Raw genomic sequence first — 20,014 nt, 5'->3', positions numbered from 1 at the left:
GAGGCATAATATTTTGTGTGTGAGTCATTTGTGCAGTAAAGGCTACAAGCTCATATTTCATGGGTTCAGATGTGAGATCAGAAAAGGAGGTTCTGAAAGTTTAGTTGCAAAAGGCATAAAAAAATAATGTCAATGTCTACTATGTGAAAGAAAATAGAGAAAAGTAATAGTTTGTTGGTGCAAAGTAGTGACTGTTGATTATGCCACAAAAGGTTGGGACATGTTAACTTTGACAACATGGTGAAGATCAATTAAATTCATGTTGTCAGAGTTTACCAAAGATTATCAAACTTGCTAATACAATGTGCAAGGAATGTCAGATGGGAAAACAAACAAGGAACAAATTCAAGAACAAGGAATATTCTACTACAAGGCCCTCAAAGTTGATTCATACAGACCTATGCGGACCTACAAGGACAAGAGGACTAAATGGTGAAACGTATTTTATGTTGCTTACTGATGATTATTCTAGAATGACATGACTTACTTTATTAAAAGAAAAGTATGAAGCATTTGATAGATTTAAGATATTCATATCTATGGTTGAGAATCAAATAGATGCTAAAATCAATTGTTTGAGGTCTGATAGAGGACGAGAATTTACATCAAACGAGTTTGATGGATTTTGTGAAGAACATGGTATTAGAAGGCAATTATCTATGTCTACCTGACTCCAAAATAGAATGGAGTTTTTGAGAGAAAGAAAGGGATTGTTGTTGAGATGTCTAGAACTATGTTGAAATATGTTAACCTACCAAATGTGTAAATTGGAAAACAGTTGTGCATACTGTTGTGTGTATTATTAACAGGGTAAAAGTAAAAAAGAATCCCACAAAGACACCTTATGAGCTATGGCATGGTAGATCATCTATTGTCAAGTATTTTTAAAGAATATTTAGAAGCAAGTGTTACATAAGAAGAGATGAAGAGTACTTGAGAAATTTTGATGCAAGATTAGATGAAGGAATATTCTTGGGACACTCTAAAAATAGAAAAGGCTTACTGGTGTTACAACAAGAGGCTGAAGAAGATTGTAGAAAGAATGAATGTCAAAGAGAGTGAAGAATGGAATCATTTTGCACCCGAACCTTAGGTTGAGATAGAAAATACTCATATTGCTATGAAAGAGAAGGAAGTTGCAAAAGATGAGGAAGAGACAAATGTAGAAGAGAAGAAACTTGGACAACGACCCAAGACACTTGCAAATTATGTGTAGAACAAACATTCAAAAGATTAGATCATTGGAGAAAAAGACAAAGTAGTTCAGACAAGAAGAAGACTTGTTGAGACTAGTGAACTAGCAAATTTATGTTTTCTATGTTAGGTGAAGACAAAGTTTTTTGTAGAACCTACCAAGGATGAAGGTTGGATGAAATATATGGAAGAGGAGCTAAATCAAATTGAAAAAATCAGGCATGGGAACTGGTACCTAGATTGGTGGACAAGAATGTGATAGGAATAAAGTAGGTGTTCTAGAATAAGTTGAATGAGGATGGAAAAGTCAAGGAACAAGGCAAGACTGCTTTGCAAAGGCTATTCACAAGTTGAAGGTATAGAATTTGAGAAAACTTTTGCTCTTGTAGCTAGGATAGAAGCTATAAGGATGTTTCTTGCATTTGTTGCATATAAGAACATTAAGGTATATCAAATGGATATCAAGTTAGCATTCTTGGATAGAGAACTTGAAGAAGATGTGTATATTGAACAACCAAATGGGTTTTAGTTGTCAAAAGATCAGGATATGGTCTGTAGACTCAAGAAGGCACTCTATGGACTCAAGCAAGCTCCCAGAGCTTGCTATGCAAGGTTGGACAAATATTTTTTGTAGCAAAACTTCAAGAAAGGTATAGCAGATAGTAATCTTTATTTCAAAGTTGAAGGCGTTGATAATTGTTGTGTATGTCGATGATATCATTTTTGGAGGAGATGATCATATTTGTACAATATTTGTAGAAGAAATGCAGAAAGAATTGGTGAGTTATAATTTTTCCTTGGTATTCAAGTTATACAGTGAGAAGATGGTATTTTCATTTCTCAAACCAAGGATATCAAAGAGATGTTAAAGAAGTTTGGTGTGAAGGATTGTAAACTAGTTGGAACTCCTATGACTACTAGTTGCAAGTTAAGTAAGGATGATGGATTTCCGAAAGTTGATCAAAAATAGTATAGTTCTATGATTGGAGGACTATTTTATTTGATTGCTTCAAGACTGGAGATTATGCATGTTGTATTTTTGGTTGCCAGATATCAGGCTAATCCAAAGCAATCTCATGATCAAGCAATGAAAAGAATATTCAAATATTTGAAGGTAACTAGGAATATAATCTATCTTACACCAATTTTACAAGGAACACACCTCAACCTTGCATACATTATATGTCCTCCATAGTATGGGTTGCATTATTGTGGTTCTTACTTGAGCTTAGGGCACTCTCTTTATGGATGCAACTTTTACTATTACACCACAACCCTTTGGAATTATTTTTCTTAATTTTTAGATTGTTTTAAAATGCTAATAGCTATACCATTGTGAATAAAATCGTTTAGGGCTATTTCAATAGCAATTAATTTAAAATTTGTTAAATTCTTTGTTCATCTCACTTGATTTTAATTTTAAAAAAATTAAGGGTACTTCAATTATTATTATTTTTAAAATTGGTATAGGTATTTTTCTTGATTTTTAGTTTGTAAAAGTTATGTATTTTTTTAAAATTGTAAGTTCAAAGATTAGTGAAAAAAATAGGATTCATTTTTAAGAGTTGTTTGAGATCTATTTCAATGAAAATTTTTAAATTTATTTCAATATTTTTTGTTTGTTTGAATTAGCTATTACCATAGAGTTTTATATCCATGGCATTTGATAATTTACTTCAAGATTATTGAAGATGCATATTTTTTCTCAACATCAATTTTTATTGTTGATTAAGAGGATTCATAATTAAGCATTGAAATGAATAAATTACGTTCTAAAATTCAAGATATTGCCTCATTTTTTCTATAAACTTTCCATGTTAATTTTCTTTTTGACCAACTTCAATGATAGTTTTTAGTTTGTATTAATGTTTTTCTTTGTTTTTGAGTTAGATGTGGAAAATGATATGAGATTCTTAATGATCAATGCAACCCATCCATGGAGATATACGTGTGAGAAAATAAAGGGTGATTTAAGACAATGTTTTCAAAGACTTGAGAATCATGTCAAAAAGTCAAAGGTTGACTATGCCAAACCTGCTTTTACAATACGATTTGGAAAAATTCTCTTTCATAGGTGCATTCCTTTTTCTCTTCACTCAATTTCTTCCCATGTTTAGTATTCTCTTACATAAAAATCATTAGATTTTATAATGGTGCTTTTATGTATTTTATAAATGTTACTTTCATTTTTAATTAGACAACATTTTTTAGGTTTTCCTAAAATATAAATATAATCTAGAAATGGAAAATTTGGGCAATATTTAGCTTATAAAATATTATCAAGATCTTTCACTTTTTTGAAAAACTTATACACTTAAAAGAATGAGAAAAAATAATTTTGAATTATTTGCAAACACTTTAGAAGAAATAAATACTTGTTAGGACCACTATTGAAAAAAATGAGCTAATAAGATTCCAAAAGACATCTAGTTACAATAGCAAAGACTTAGGGTAGAGAAAAAACAAAGAAAAAAAGTAATGAAAAGACAAACCAATGAGCCACCTAAATTAGAACACATCAATCAAGCTTATAAGAATCAATGGAGTCTTAGGTTGAAGATCTGAATTTTAGTCACATGCTATCAAAACATCATAGCTATGTATTGGAGCAAAGGATGTCAATGATTGTAAAAGAAAAAAATAACAATTTGACTAAAGTATATTAGCCAAAAAAAATTCACTACTTTCACATTGGATTGAGATTAGTTTTCTATTATTTAACAAATTCAATCTACAATCTCCAAAGGTGCTTTAGAACTTAGATAAAGAACGTGTCTACTAAAGAATAAAATAATAATTATAATGTACATAACCGATAACTTTTTACACTAAAAAATAATAGTTTAGTGAATACATAAGCTATTTTTCTATAATGACTAACTATATTAATAAAAAAGTAATAAGGATATTTGTAGATTGTTTAAGAAAGTTATCTTTTTCTATTGGTGATATGAAGTGGGACACAAGTTTTAGGGATAATAATAATTTATTCAAAGCTTGAGAAAAGGAAACAATGATATCAATATTCAATTATAAATATGCTTTAAGGTTTAGTCATAGCACCATGATATGTTGGATGCTTATATTTATTCTTATTAGTATTCCAATTTTTCATAGAAATAACTTAACAATTTAGTTGTTTTGATTGTTGATGTTTTCATGTCAAAAGAAATAGATATGGATATCATAAATTGTCATTCATATTATTAAAAAAAATAAAATTAAGTAGACATTACATATATAATTATAGATTTTAATTTTTTGATTTTGGTCATAATGAAAAGAATTATATTACATAACATATTATTGAAGAATCTTAATTATATTTAATATGTAAATATGATTTTGGTGTAAAATAGAAGTTAACTTTCTAACCAATCATTGTGATGTAGTGTTAGGTTACCATGGCATGAATGTGTTAGCTTATATACCCTGGAGAAAATTTGGAAGCGTGAAATAAGCCATCAATTTTTATTGAAAAAAATATTTGATAGACACATTCCAAAAGATCTTTTTGAAGCCCTAAAGGAAAAGACCATTACAAGTTTAGAAACACCAGCATTGAAAGAGAAAGTTGTCTATATAATTATGGTAACTATTTCTTCATTGTATTGGTGCAATCTTTTTTCTAAATAAGAAGTAATTTAAAACAATAATTAAATGTAATTATAATGCTTTATCACTTTTTATTTAATCTAAAGTTTTATTTGTATTGATACAAGAAGTTGACTTAATAGATGTTACTAATGTAGGTTGGGGACAATTTGAATTCTAGTATTCATTTACGGTTAACATGTCGCAAGAAAGATACAAATGGCAAACAACTTGAACTCAAGAAGGTACATATCTAAAATTAATTTTCTACTCCTTTGATCTTTTCATGATATATTCAAACACATATATTATAATTATTTAAATTTAACATGTTTATATCCTAGGACACTATTCTAGAGAAAATCACATTCCAAAAAAGTGCATTTGTTGATGGATAAAATTAAGAAAGAAAATCATGTTTTTTTCAACTTTCCTTACGTCAAGATTATCTCTCAAGGTAAAATGTAAAAATAATGATTACTAGATTATGCATTAGCTTAAAACTAATTAACATTTTTCAAATTGATACATTTGAATAAAGTGAGATTAGCACATTCTATTAAAGAAGGTGGATCATCCTAACTCATTGTGGATTATCCTTCATTGTAAATTATCAAGTCCTCAAAACCTTTATGAGGAGGTTAGGTGTAGTTTTTTTTTAAGGCAAAAGAAATATCATATATAGATTTTTTAAAAAACAGCATATGAGGAGGGAGCATGACTCAACCTCAACTAGAAATGAGACCAAAAGGAGGGAGACTTGCTCAAACTCAGCATAAGGAATATCAAATTTGTAAAAGCCCTATTCAAGGAGGGAGCCAATCTCGACCTCTGCTGAAAAAGACTGAGACTTGTGAGAACAAAACAATTGAATATGAATAGGGAGAGGGGAAGCAATGCTCAACCCCCCACTACTGAATTTACATAGAATTGATTCACAGAAAGCTGGCTAAGCCCAACACAAGCCAAAACATAATGTACATACACAAGGAGATAACAAGATGTCAACAACAAGGTATTTTTGTTGCTGTCACCCTCCTTACCAGAGGACTCCAAGTCTGGATCTCTTCTGATGGACAAGACAGTTTTGAGACATTTCATGGGAAAGTCTGTGGGTCTCTTTCGATAAGCGTGGAATTTTAGGACGTACCTTGAGTCAAACAGACATTGTGACAGAGATGAAACCTCGGCCTAGCAAAGCAAACAATGAGAAACTCTTCATGGGTGATGCAAGAACCAAGAGGCTCTCAAAGTTGAGCAAGGAAGCAATAGCCCTGAATTTGATCTGAATAACCTCCAATGTGGAAGACTCCAATATATCACCAAACGGCAACAGAGCCCGACCTAGGGTGTTCTCAAGTTGCACCTCAGTGGCAATCTCGAAGGCAGCGTAAATTGATGTGATGGACAGGTTGGATTGAAGATCCTCTTGTAGGAAGATGTCGCTAATCTTTGCATCACCCTTGTGAAAGTTGTAGGATCTGACTGCATCATCAAACAACTGGATAGGCAAATATTCACCATGAATAAACTCTCCAGCAATATGAGAAAGCTGACCAATGTCTTGGCACAAGTCAAGACAATTAGAAAGGAATATAGAGAGTAGCTGCCAGGGGAAGAGAAGGCGAGGAGATAGAGATGAAAGTATATGTTCCCCAATCAGTTCTCTAATGGCGGCCTCCTCAATCTGAGGATTTTTCAGAGTGAAATTGCTACTCAATCGAGCGTTGGAGCACCGACATGAAATGGGGAATTCCCATTTTCTCACCGGTAAGTTAATTCTGAAATTGTATGGAAGATAGGCCAGGTTAGAGCGTTTTGCAGAAGTAGCCATGGAGTGAGCCCTGGCAACTGCTAACGAGCCCAGAGAAGAATGAGAATAAAAAGGCTTAGAAGAAGATTTAAGGAAAGCCACACATGTGGGTAACTCACTTGAATTAATGGCGGGATAAGGCAATCGTCGTGTTTGTGATCTAATGATTGGGAAGGGAATAAAGGCACAAGCGATTTGGGAAGACAGCGGATAACATGTCTAATCTCCCACGCTGAAGGATAAAGGATTGTCATCTGGATCTACGGACCTCAAACCAAGGACACTTAAGATGTGCGAAAGCTTGATCACCAACCAGTACAGCCTGTGGGCAATATGCGAGTTCAATGTACTAGGTGGGATATGAAATTGAGTGAAAGCTTGATCACCAACTAGTACCGCTGTAGCTATTTTGGCTCCAAAAATGTATTGCTGTACGATGATAACTTTCGTGTTATATTTTGTGGAGGACAGCGGCTGCAGCGTTTCTGCTGAGTCTTATAGTCATTTTATGTCTATTCTGCAGTTTTTCTGTCTAAATAACATGAAAGTTATCAGTCGTACGATAGCACAGTTTTGGAGCCAGATTAGGATCTCACACAAATTGGAGATAAAATCATGTTGATCTCAACATGATAGAACTAGCTAGATTAAAAACCTGCATCACAATCAAACACAGAAAAAGAGAACTACAAAATGAACAAAAAATTAGTTGGAAATTCGGTATGGGGTTGCCAAATCTTCCCTGAGCTTTGGAAATGTGGTGAGCTTGTGAATTGAAAAATATCTGCTACCATCTTGGAGGTTGACACCTTCATTGGCTAGAAAGTATACTAATTTTTTTCCCTCCTTGTAGCAGTGGGAGATTCAATGGTGTTGAAATGTCCTCAATAATTCCCAACATTTTGAGAAGATGTAATTCAGGCCCCAGTTGTTGATCCGTCTCAAATTCAATGTATTGACTATTAGGAGAGAGTTTCCTTCAATGGCTAGATGAGAAATGTTCTTATTCTTTGCCAATTTGAGACTAAGGAGTAAAGCCTTAGCCTCAGTTTCATTGTTTGTACCATTTTGTGTTTTGGATGCAACTGCTAAAATGATCCGACTCATGTGTGATCTCATAACACAACCCAAACTTGATGGACTAGGGTTGCCTCTTGCAGAGCCGTAAAAATTTAATTCGACAAAACCTTGTGGGGGAGGTTTCCATTTAATAGATTTTTTGTCCACTTTGAGTGGAAGGTTGAACAATAGGCTACCTTTAAAAGGAAGGGATCTCTGCTTCCATTCAACTAAGAGGTCTGAATCCTAAGAGGTGAATAATGAGGTAAGGTTCTTATTTTTGGAAGTAAAAGCTTTGAAATTCTTAGAGATAGAGGCCTCAACCCCTTCAATCACATCTTCAACTGATTGAGTTTGAGATCTAAAAATCCTTTTATTCCTTTCCACCAAGGGCTCTAGATGAGTAATGTAGGAGAAACTTTTAAATGCATCCAAAGAAAGTGTCTTGATGAAGAAGTGGCCAACAATTCAAGAGTTCTGAAAAAGAATTTGGTAAAGGAACCGACTAATTGAATTTGTTCATTAACCAATCCCAATATCTTTGTGTGAAGTCACATTAGAGGAGAAGGTGGTTTGAGGTCTCAAGAGAAGAGTTGCAAAGACCACAATTAATTTTTTAGAGATGCCTAGTCTTTCTCAACAATTACTTGTAAGGATCATTTGGTTTAGGGATAGCATGCAAATGCACCTACTTTAGGCAAGACCGCTTCATTCCAATAGATGAAAGAAGCCCAAGGAGAAAGATAGGGTCTATGATAGTTGAGATATTCGTAACCCCTTTTAACTATATATTAGCCTGAGGGAGATGTCACCCAAATAAAAAAATATTCTTTGGATGTTGGGTGTAGATCTCTTTATTGAAGTAGCTGGGAGAGAAGGTCCTTTTGATCTTGAAAAAAGGGGAGGTTAGAAAAATCTTTCCATTTATAATAAGTAATGTTATTCTCTTGATACCAGGTCATGCAATCTCTCACTTTGACTCCATAGTGGCTTTGAAGGACAAATTTTTGCTTCTAATAGGACTTGATTTTTAGCAAGAGGGATCTATCCAAGCCAAGAATCTTCCCAGAATAATGCCTTATTTCCATCTTGAATAACCCAAGTTAGATGTAGAAGGATTACATCTCTGCACTTTTTCATAAAGTTCCACATTCTTGAACCTAGAGGAGGATTTGCTATTGTAAAGATTCTTTTAGGCTTATTTGAATCTAAATATTTTGTGTGGATGAGGTTGGCCCATTTTGAGGATGGTTTGGACTTTGGAGTATAGGTTCTAGAAGAATTTAGCCCCTAAGGCCATATTTATAGACTCTAAATTGTGAATACCTTTGCCCCCTACTAATTTGGATTTACAAAGGTTCTCTCAAGAGATCAATAATATTTGGTTCTTATTGTCCACATTCCCTCTCCATAAGAAATTTCTCATTTTCTGTTCTAAATTTGAAAGAATACCCTCTGGAATTTGAAGCATGAACATTTGTAATTGGGGATAGTAGAGAGCATTGATGAGATTTTACTTTGGATTGAAGAGGAGATTGCAAATCAATAGGAGGATTTATTAGCCCCAATAAAAAAGGGAATGCCAAGATATTTACCTAGCGATGAATCTTTTTTAAAGCATAGCATGTTTTGAAGTCTACTGGAAATAATGGTCTGGGTATTAAAAAAAACCTTTGATTTGCTTGTATTGATTTTCTGACCTAATAATTAGCAATACTTGTATAGGGATGATTTGATAACTTTAGCTTCTACCATGATAGCCTCCCCAAATAACAGTGTGTCATCAATAAAAAGGATTTGGGTTGTAGACAACTGAGAGTTAGGAATTGAGATTCCTTTCCAATTGAGGGATAAATGTTGAAGAATTATGAATCGACTGAGAGCCTTTGCCATTAAAATGAAGAGATTGTGACAGTGGATCACCTTGTTTGATTTCTTGGGAAGAAGAAAGAAGCCACATGAGTCACCATTCATAAGAACTGAGAATTTCATCGTCAAGATACATGAAAGGACCATTTACACCACATTATTGAAAAAACAAAACATAAGAGAAATTTATGGAGAAAATCCCAATGCACTATGTCGTAGGCCTTCATTATGTCTAATTTGATAATCATTGTTGATATGTTACATCTCATGAACAATGAGGGCTCCCTCTATAGTTTCCCTTCCTGGATCAAATCCTCCCTTTTCTTTAGAGATGATGTTAGGGATGATAGATGCAAATCTAGTTGAAATTTCTTTAGTCGGGATCTTATAAAAAGAATTGCAAAGGGAAATTAGTCTGTAATCAGAAAAGGAGGAGGGATTATTTGGGATTAGGGCAATCAAAGTTGCATTAAATTGTTTTAATATTACCCCATTCCTCCTTGATTCTTTGATGGCTTGCCATATGTCTGTCCCCAAAAAATCCCAACATTTTTGAAAGAATAAAGTTGTAAAGCCATCTAGGCCTGATTCTTTATTTGATTAGATAAAAAATACTACTCTAACTTCATGCAATGAAAAAGGTTTGCACTGTAAGTGAAGATTATAATTTCTAGAAACCAACTTTGGGATACATCCAAGCACTTCCTCTTCCATTGCTTCCTTGTTTGGATCTGAAGGACCTTTGGATAGAAGGGTTGAGAAAAAATGAACTTCTTTATCTTGAATTTTTTCCTCCTTAGTCAACAAATTGCCATTAAAATATTTGATTTGAAAGATAATATTGCAATGCTTCTTAGTTTTAGCTAAAGCATGAAAAAAAATTGTGTTTCGGTCTCCATCTTTGAGCCATAGTTCTCTAGATTTTTATCTCCAGTATATTTCCTCCCTTGCCAAAATCTCCTCTAATTCCTTTTGCAGATTCTTTTGATGATCATAAGAGTTTATAGATAGACCTCATTGGGAAATTTGTTCATTGAGAGAAAATAAATGTTTCTCTATGCTAACTTTGGACTAGAAAATATTTTTGAAGTGAGATCTATTCTAAAGGATAATTTGTCTTTTGATGTAGCTGAGTTTTTTTGCAAAGATGATACATCCTGGAGCCAGGGAAGCAAAGAGCATTAATCCACCAACCTTTTAGAAGGGAGAGGAAAGATGTATCTTTGAGCCACATTTGTTCAAATTTGAAGTGTGGCTTGGACTTCATATGGGATGAGAGGGTTGGAACTGAATATTGGAGGGGAAAATGATTTAAGCCTATAAAGGGAATAATTTTGACAGAAGTTGCACCATAATGAAGAATCTAAGAAGGATTGATAGAAAAATTGTTGTCTTACAACAATCTTCTTGTAGTCCCTTCTCCTATTTGTCCATGTGAAGCTACCATTAAAGGGAGCACAATCAAATAGACCATTGTTGGAAACAAAGACATTGAAATATTTCATTATTTTTTTCCAAAGGGATAATTCCTCCAACTTTATCCATCATTGATAAAATTGCATTGAAGTCTCCCCTTAGCACCACATTTTCATCTTAGAGAGAATCTAAAACTGCTGACAAAGAATCCCAAATGATTTGTTTTCTAACTGATGATGTAGGACCATAAACATTAATCACATGAAGGATTGATAAAAATGAGTAACCTTAACTACCATCCAATTGGCATTCAAATCTATGAGATCTACCTTCGTCTCCTGATGCTTCCATAATACTGCCAATTCCCCAAGGCTCATTCTGAGGAGACCAAATGAGACTGCCACTATTTCCAATTTTTAAAGATTGATTTGCCTTGGCTCTCTAAGAGTTTATTTTCTTGCAATATTATCAAAAGTGCCTCATTGTTGTCAATTTGGGACTTAATGAGGTGTCTCTTGTTAGGGGCATTTATGCCCTTAACATTCAAGGAAAATATTTTCCTTTTACCTTTGGAGAGTGATTTTCTCTCCACGATTTAATGCCATTTTCCAATATTGTTTTTAAAGCTACCTCTTTTGACTTTCTTGATCTAAATTTACTATCCAAACTTGTTTAAATGCCTATTGCAATTCATGCCCTTGTCTTTTTGGATTTCGATGGCATGCTCTTATCCTTCTTCAATGGGGAAGGTATAAGGTTCATTTGATGAATCAATAGTGTTATGTCAAAGATAGAAGGTGATAAACTGGAGAAGGGACTCATCTCCCTGATTTGTTCCTCAGGAATATGCAAAGCTATAGAATGGGTAGGGATTTCATTAGCTATCTCTTCCACTCACTCAACTGCAACCTCAATAAGTAGATCACCTACCATATTCTCAAAGACTTCTCCTTTTAGAGAGGGCATCAAATCAGCAAGGAAGAGATCTTTCAAAGGATGGCTCTTGAAGACTAGAGAGGGACAAAGGTTCTTTAAGGATGATCGGACTAGGGAATGTAAGGAAGAGGATGAAAGGAGGGGGTAAACTTGGATATGAGGAATGACTTTGGCAGGAAAGATCTCGGGGCAATAGGATTAGGAAGGATGATGGGATTGGGTTTCAACCTTTTTTTAAAAGAGTGCCAATTACGAAACAAGGAGATCTAGAGATCCTAAGGAATGGGTTCTTGAATAAGAGTTGAATATGTCTAGGGAGAGACTAAGCCAACCTTGCTAGATATTAGCAAAGTGGGACTGCAAAAGATCAAGGAGGTTTCCCTAAAGAGTAAGTGGAAAACATTTTTGGGAATATATTCTGAAGCAAAAAAGAGAATAATATTTGAGCTTGATTTTTTGGATCAACATTGAAAAAAGTTCTAAAATCTTGAGCAGAAACTACAAGTGTTTCTACTGAAGCAACAATTTGATGCTTCGTATATGTTGGATTAAATTAATATTTCTCACATGGTTAAGTTTACTTAGGCAAATTATCATTTACCAAGTGTTAGGTAAGGTTAATATTATTTTATTAGTTACCCACATTTAGTATTTTGTGCCAATAGTTGGTAGGTAGTTGTACCTACCCTTACACCCCATTGGTGCTCTCATAACCACTCTTGCCTTTATAAGTAGAGCTCGTGTACATTTTCTTTTATCTTAATTCATCATTATTTCTAGTAAAATATTTTTCTTCTCTCCGTGAAGGTTATTGTATAGGTTGTAGGTCCTAGAGTGGAGTAAATACTCCAACAATATCTCCTTTGAGAATACCATTTAAGAACTTTGGGTGGATCTTGTTTGATATAAAATGAGGATTTGGAATGAAGGCTAGCTTAGGAAATAGGAGTGAGTCTATCCAGAAGGGAATAGACTCAAATTCCTTAGGTTTGCCAAAAGAATCGGTACTACTATGTGATAAGCTTTTAGTTTTTGGATAGTCTAATATGATATGTCCCTGGAGATGACACTTTGCACATACTAACCATGACCATTTTTTGACTATATGACAATGTTATTTGGAAATATCTTTGCACCATCTAAAAGGAAACAAAAGTAGACTAGAAGATCTGGATTATAAAAAAAACTAAGATCATGCTTGAGAGATATCCCCATTTGGTTGCCCAAAGTCTCTATTAAAATAGACTCTCTATGTTTCAAAGGCAGATAAGGGAGTTGAGCCCAAAAGGGGATGAATTTAATGGAAGCAAAGACTAGATCAAATTTTTGAAACTAGATTTGTGTATGTAACCCAATACCCAAGTAGAACCAATATTTGTTTCTATGGGTTGAATCTGTGGATTCTTTATTAGCAAAAATGGCGACAAAAAATCCATTCCCATTATCAATATAAAAAACCTATGTGACTCCTTTCAATACATTGAAAGCACACTCTATGAGGGGAAATTTTTCAAGATTCCAAAAACTTACCTATTTAAAAGGCAACTTGTCTAAGATATTTTGTTTTCTTCAAGAGGGAATCATCAGAAAACATAACCTTGATGACTCCTTCCAGATGTTTCTTTCCTGAGTTATGTGATGTCAGCATGGCCTTGTGAATTAGATATTGTGGAGGATGTTTGTGAACCCATTTCTTGATGACAATAAACTAGGTTTCAATTTCCTCTTGTGATTCTTGAATCTCCTCTACTTAGATTTTCTAAAACCTCTACCCTTTGAAGTTAGTTTGTATTCTAGTTTCAATGAGTTGTAGAAAGAAACCTCATCAATATTTCTCTAAAACTTCCCTAAGATGTTGATTTGGATTGAAGGGAGGTCTAGAGAGTGGAATTGTAATACCCACTCCTTACCCAAGTGAACATCATCTAAAAGTAGCAATAATTTTTTTTTTCTTTTTGAACAACGACATATTGCATATTTATTAAAAGTGATAATGATCATACTCACTATAACCTTCAATTGAAACTAAAGGTAATAATGATTCGTTTAAACACTACATAACTAATTAAACATGTTACCTCATACCTAAGTTCCTCTTCCCTATACAATACTTGGGTCGATCTATCACAAGTTCCTGTATACAAGTCCACACCACTAGATGCACAGTATTAGATCCATCAAATGCTAGATACACATCTGACAAGGTAAATCATATTAGTACTTTAACTGGATCAATCATCTATCGTCGAACTCACAAGGATAATACATAACTTAGAAAAGAGTGGCAAGATCAGACATACTCAAAGAAGAGCCAGACTTAAAGCCTTGTGGGCTCATTGCAAATGGCCTTGCCTACGTGAAAGCACAGAGACTTCATAGTTCGACATATAAAAAAACATATAAATTTATAAAAGCGGGTATGCAGCCCTTTTCTAGGACCTCATACCCTAGACAATTTACCTTGTCGGTTGCCACCCACTTAGGTGAAACAGAGACAAAAATAGGTAAATGGTTCTGCTAAAAGACAAACAAAAATCTCCCCCCCTGGAACAATAAATCAAAATAGGATACATAAATCTTGCAATTGAGGATATAAAATGATCAAGTTCAGATTCCCCTTCCTAGTCATATATACATCTCATCACTCTTAACTGCATATGAATGTTATCCAGGGTATTAAGAGCACAATCAAACCATCTTGATAATAAAAGTAAGATTTAGAACTAGGCTGATAGAATCACTGATATGGTATATATATTGCATAATTTATGTTATTCAATATACTCAGAGATGACCATCAAGTGCATCCATTTATACTAGAATTAACAATAACAATTCCATCAAAACTATGGAGACAATAGACCATCCTAAACTTTTCAAAAGTTCCCAAAAAGGTACTGTATAACAATAATGTTGCTAACAATTTTACTCAATACTATTCAAAAGCAATTAATAGAACACTAAATTATGCATAGTAATATGTAACTTAAATACCTAACAAGTACATTAAACAAAAGAGAACAAAAGTTCCAATGCATTTTTTTTATAGTCCTTACTCGATTGTATGCATAAATATGTTAACCAACCTTAACCCAATCATTATATGAACATTTGATACTAAAATAATCTTAAATTGAATAATAAAAGTATTGATTAAAGAGAAAACAATTGACATATAGCAAATCTATTTCTATCTTTTTATTTTAACAATGCATTCTCGTTTATACAAATAATAATCATTTTATTATAAGATAATATTTCTGTGATATGACATTAAAAGAATATACTTGTTTTGAAAGAAACTAGTCAAAGAATATTCCAAAAGACTACCTCCAACATTTCCTAATATTAGATTAACATTCAGTCATAATTATAAATCACTAATTCCTCCTTCCATTATAGGATTCCCCAAAACTACAAGTTAAATTCTAACCATTACATATGCACTTATTCTTTCAATAAGTCAAATGTATTAGCTTTAATAAATTTAATATGATCAAATTTTAACTTATGAATTAACAATATAATTAAAATATTTATGTAATAATATGAATATCAAGAATGCGAATATAAAAGAGATCAAACCAATGATTTAGATACATAAGATTTTTAATCTCTTTACTCCAAAAACATGATAAAGATAACTTCTATCCCCTAAACAAATCCATCATGCATATGCAGATCTATCATCTATTTTAAGAAAACTACCCCAAATTTATTATTAAAATTCTATTTTCTAAAATGAAAGGTCAATATGATTTCTATTTATTATGATTTAAAATGAAAGATCAATGTGATTTCTATTTTATAAGACATGCATACATTGAATGCAACTTTACAACAAAATTGATAAATTGTTTACTAGGCAACTTTCTACAAAGATAAATCACAAATTGGATGAGCTTATAATTCAATTCATTCAAAATGAAATTAAGAACATTATCGGACATAGATCAAATGAAATAACCATGAAAGTTAGAAACCTAGAAATCAAATATAATTTGTCCTGATACAAGACATAACAAACCCTACCATAATACACAGGCAACTAAACTATATAATGCAGAGTAATATTGGGCATCCCAAAACTATTACTCTTTATCAAAATAAAATAAAATAAGATTATCTTTATCAAATAAGATTTCAAGAGAACACAATTAATTAATTAATTAATTTTAAATTAACTGACTCTATAAAGTAAACATTATTAATTACTTATTAACAACCCCAAACTTATCATACTAGTTCCAATTAAGCTGATCAAGTCACTTTACAAAATATACCTTCTACACAAATAAATAAATCAATTGTATTAATTGTTCACTCCAAAGTATAATAAAACTTACCAAACCATATAATTTATTGACTAGATGAACAAAACCCCTAAGATTAAGAATGAGCCTCCCTAAGACATTATTTTCATTAAGTTTAGGACAAGGGGTAAACCCTAACATCTAAAGCATACATTCAAACATTGTTGTTAATTTTCTATCTTGGAAGGATCCCTAACACTAAATACAAATATAAAATTGTAGCACAGAAGAAACCCTAAATTCAATGCAACATTCGAAACATTATAATCTAAAAATTATAAAGTGGCAAACCCCAAAATTTATTATGAACCAACAAACATTATAATATCTCACGATTTCGACCTGTGCATAAATTATATTGGCTGGTGTAGCCTATGGAGGCTCCGACCCCACTCAATATGGGTGGAGGCTCCTCCTCCCCATGCTGGGGTTGGAAGATCTCCTCCCCACATGGCATGGTGGAGTATTCCCCTCCTCACACTACATGGGTGGAGGATCTCCTCCCCACGTTGTGTGGGTGGAGGATCTCCTTCCCCACGTAGTGTGGGTGGAGTCACCTTCACGCCCAAAACCATGCAGAAACCCAAAGTAGCAAAATAAACGCAGGACAATGATGAAAATAGTGCAATTATATAAACATTTCAGGGAATGAAATCAACAGAAATGACTATATTCAACAATCATTTAACTCTCAAAGAAGCTAATATAGGAAACATTCACAAACAAAATCCTGTCCAATCTTATTTATATCAACCAAATTATCATTCAATAATTTTTACTCAGAAAGTTTTAGATCCTACCTTAATCACCATAACCTGTAGATCTAAAGTCGCTTTGAAAATCCTTAGTCCACCCCCACAAAACTCCTCTCCATCTCCCGTCTTCAATCCTTTGCAAGAAAAATAATAGAAACAATACCCAAATTTTCTCCCCTCGAAAAAGAAAGTTTCTCAAAACTATATAACTCCCCTCAACTGTTATAACCAAACAAATTTGGAAAATCAACTAATTGAATATTATATGAATAAGTTCAATTAATTTAATTAATTAACAACATAGCCAATTAAATTGTGTTCAATACATTAATATGACTATTTAAATCAATATATTTCTTTATTCAAAGATATAACTGATGGTATGATGAAAGAATAAGTATTTGGTAGAATACTGAGAGGGGGGTTGAATCAGTATACATAAAAACTGATTCAAAGTTCCCAAACTCAAATTCAATCACACAAAGTAAACTTATCACGGTTAAGATCAATATTCATAAGAATACTTGACATCAACCGGTTTGACTGTTAAGACAACTTTAATAGTAAATAACTTCAATCCTTGTAAACATCAATAATGCTTAATCATATCTCAACATATTCATCTCTCAATACTTCTAGTTATCACGCCTTATTCAGAAATTAATCAAATCAACAAATAAGATCATAACCACAAAACATTCACCATTGGACACAAATGTTTATATGTGGAAAACCCAAATAGGTAAAAACCACGGTGAGATGGGACTCACAAAGATAGATATCTGAACTCTTCTGAAGTTCGCCCTGTTAGGAGCCAAGTTTGTTAAAGCTTTACAATAAGTTCTGTTAAGAACTAATTCCGGTTAGGAATCACTCAATTAAGGAATTTACAAATATGTCTTGATGAAAAGCACAATACCCTGTTAAGAGTAACCTGGCTGGAGGATTTAAGAATCCAAACTAATGGACCACCTTGTTAAAGGATTTAATGAGTAACCAAACTTGTTAGAGCTTACCCGGTTAAGGGATTTCACTTCTGCTGTAATTGTTAGAAAACAACAGGTTTTGTTGATCTGTCTGAATAGCACTACATTTGCTTGATCAGATCCTTCTTAAGCTTCAATCTGCCTTTACTCAAAGTACATATCCATTCACCGGTTAGGCAACTGCACACTCATAGGTTTCTGCCAATCTTGCCAACTTTGCCAACACTTTTTACAAACAACTTCATCGACTTTAAATACAAAACAATTAGGTCGGTAACACAATGAAAACCTAATTCTCATCATCGAGATTACAAATAAGTTGGTACAATCTTAACCGTTAGAAATCATAACAATCTCTTCACATTCTTTAAGAAAATTCCAACCGCTCCATGATCACCGCTTCATCGGACTTGTAACTCATCACACGCTATGCATTAGATGCAATCCACTTTGCTCCTTCCCAAGAAATCAAACAAACACACCAAAATAATCTGAACTTATCCTCATACAATGATCACACGTGTCTCCATCATTACCGCTCATCAGATAATAAACCAACAGACTTGATCGGTTAGGGTTTATCAAAAACAACAGGTAGGGTTTACCGGTTTCATTGCATAGAAAGGTTTAACCCTTTACATCGGTTTATCGGTTCAACTCACAAACTTAACATACCAGTTTACAACATCTTCCACAAAACTCTTCCTACCAGTTATTAGCCAATATCAAAAACAACAATATCAACAATAACATTAATACCATTACCGGTTCAATTGACATCAATGACAACATATCATTAATGCAGTCTATATGCAAAATGCCAACAATAACATTATTTTGACACCAATTATAACTGTTAAATTAATTAAACCTTAATCAATTAATCAACTTTTAATTATTTAAACTATTAACTTTTATTTAATAATTTTTTTTAATTAATTTCATTTTGGGATGGTAATATTAATGAAATTCCCACACACACATATAATTCGCTCAAATGTTTGGCACCTTAAATATAATTATTTCCATATCTAATTGGATCGGGGAGGGGTGTTACATGAGTATTGTGGGGGAAGGTTGCAACATGGTAATCTCCCAAAAGGTAATCCTTGTATGATACTTTAACAAACAAGCTTGTCAAAACCCTATCTGGTTGGAAGGAGGATTGGCTAGAGGACGAAAACGAAGTCCTACCATGTTTGATACTTCTATCATTCTAGCCAGAGCTATCGTAATTCCACTGAAATCTACCGACTCTGTCAATGCTACCAACCCAATCAGATCTACGATTCTTGCCTTTCTAGCTAGAGGATTTTTGAAAATTTCATGTTGGGCATCAACTAGGAGTCGCATACCTCATCGCGGAGGAAACTATCTCACGTAGTTTTAATTCAATTCAATAGACAACATTTGATTGTTTTATCTTTTAATATTTTTACTCTTTCTCAAAGGCAGAAATAAAATATTAGTAAGGCCTTTTATAGGATTTTAACATGCACGATATCGATCCTCAATTTTAAGTATTGTTTTGGGTCTAATTCTATATTTTATTAATCTTAAATCTGGATTAAATTTTATAGCTCTATTTGTCTCTCTTGATTTTTATAGTTGCTTCTTCTAATGGTTAGATTAATTTCTATTGAATTCTACTTTGTACACAAAACAAAACAAAAAAGCATATTAGTTTGAATCTATAATGAAATGTCTAGCTTAACCTATTTGAACTCTTAAAAAGGGAGTAATGTTATAATACATGCAATTTTCTATTCAAACCCATTCCCTTGAAAAATAACCATTTTAAAGGCAAGGGCATCCCTAGGATTTGATGGTAAGGATATGAAATGTCTCCCTACCAGCCCTAAATGTTACCTATAATGGAAGACATCATTGAGACATATAAAATTGGGAAACTCCTTCCCAATAGGAGATAATGATGGAACTTTCAAAGGTAATGGTAAGAGATGATTGGGGGCCCCTCAACCATTATGGAGAGAAGGAGTTACAAAGTCCTATTATGGTTTCTAAAGACATTCGCTATCCTCAAAAAGGCAAAAAAACACATACTCTAGTTATCTAAGG

General features: G+C 33.1%; 1 protein-coding gene across 3 annotated transcripts in view; it reads left to right on the top strand.

Moving 5' to 3' along the window:
• Positions 1–20,014, top strand: part of LOC131068003 (uncharacterized) — a 73,831-nt gene that overhangs the window by 22,705 nt on the left and 31,112 nt on the right. For 2 of the 3 annotated variants that reach the window (XM_058003192.2, XM_058003194.2), the window contains exons 3-5: positions 3,085–3,268; positions 4,587–4,785; positions 4,947–5,033. In XM_058003192.2, coding sequence (XP_057859175.2) covers positions 3,085–3,268; positions 4,587–4,785; positions 4,947–5,033 — 470 coding nt within the window. The remainder of the gene's footprint in view (positions 1–3,084; positions 3,269–4,586; positions 4,786–4,946; positions 5,034–20,014) is intronic. The other variant, XM_058003193.2, reaches the window with a different exon arrangement.

This window comes from Cryptomeria japonica, chromosome 6, assembly GCF_030272615.1.
Source record: "Cryptomeria japonica chromosome 6, Sugi_1.0, whole genome shotgun sequence".
NCBI lineage: Eukaryota > Viridiplantae > Streptophyta > Pinopsida > Cupressales > Cupressaceae > Cryptomeria > Cryptomeria japonica.
The sequence above is the reverse complement of the archived record's forward strand: the minus strand, read 5'-3'. Positions and strand labels throughout refer to the sequence as shown.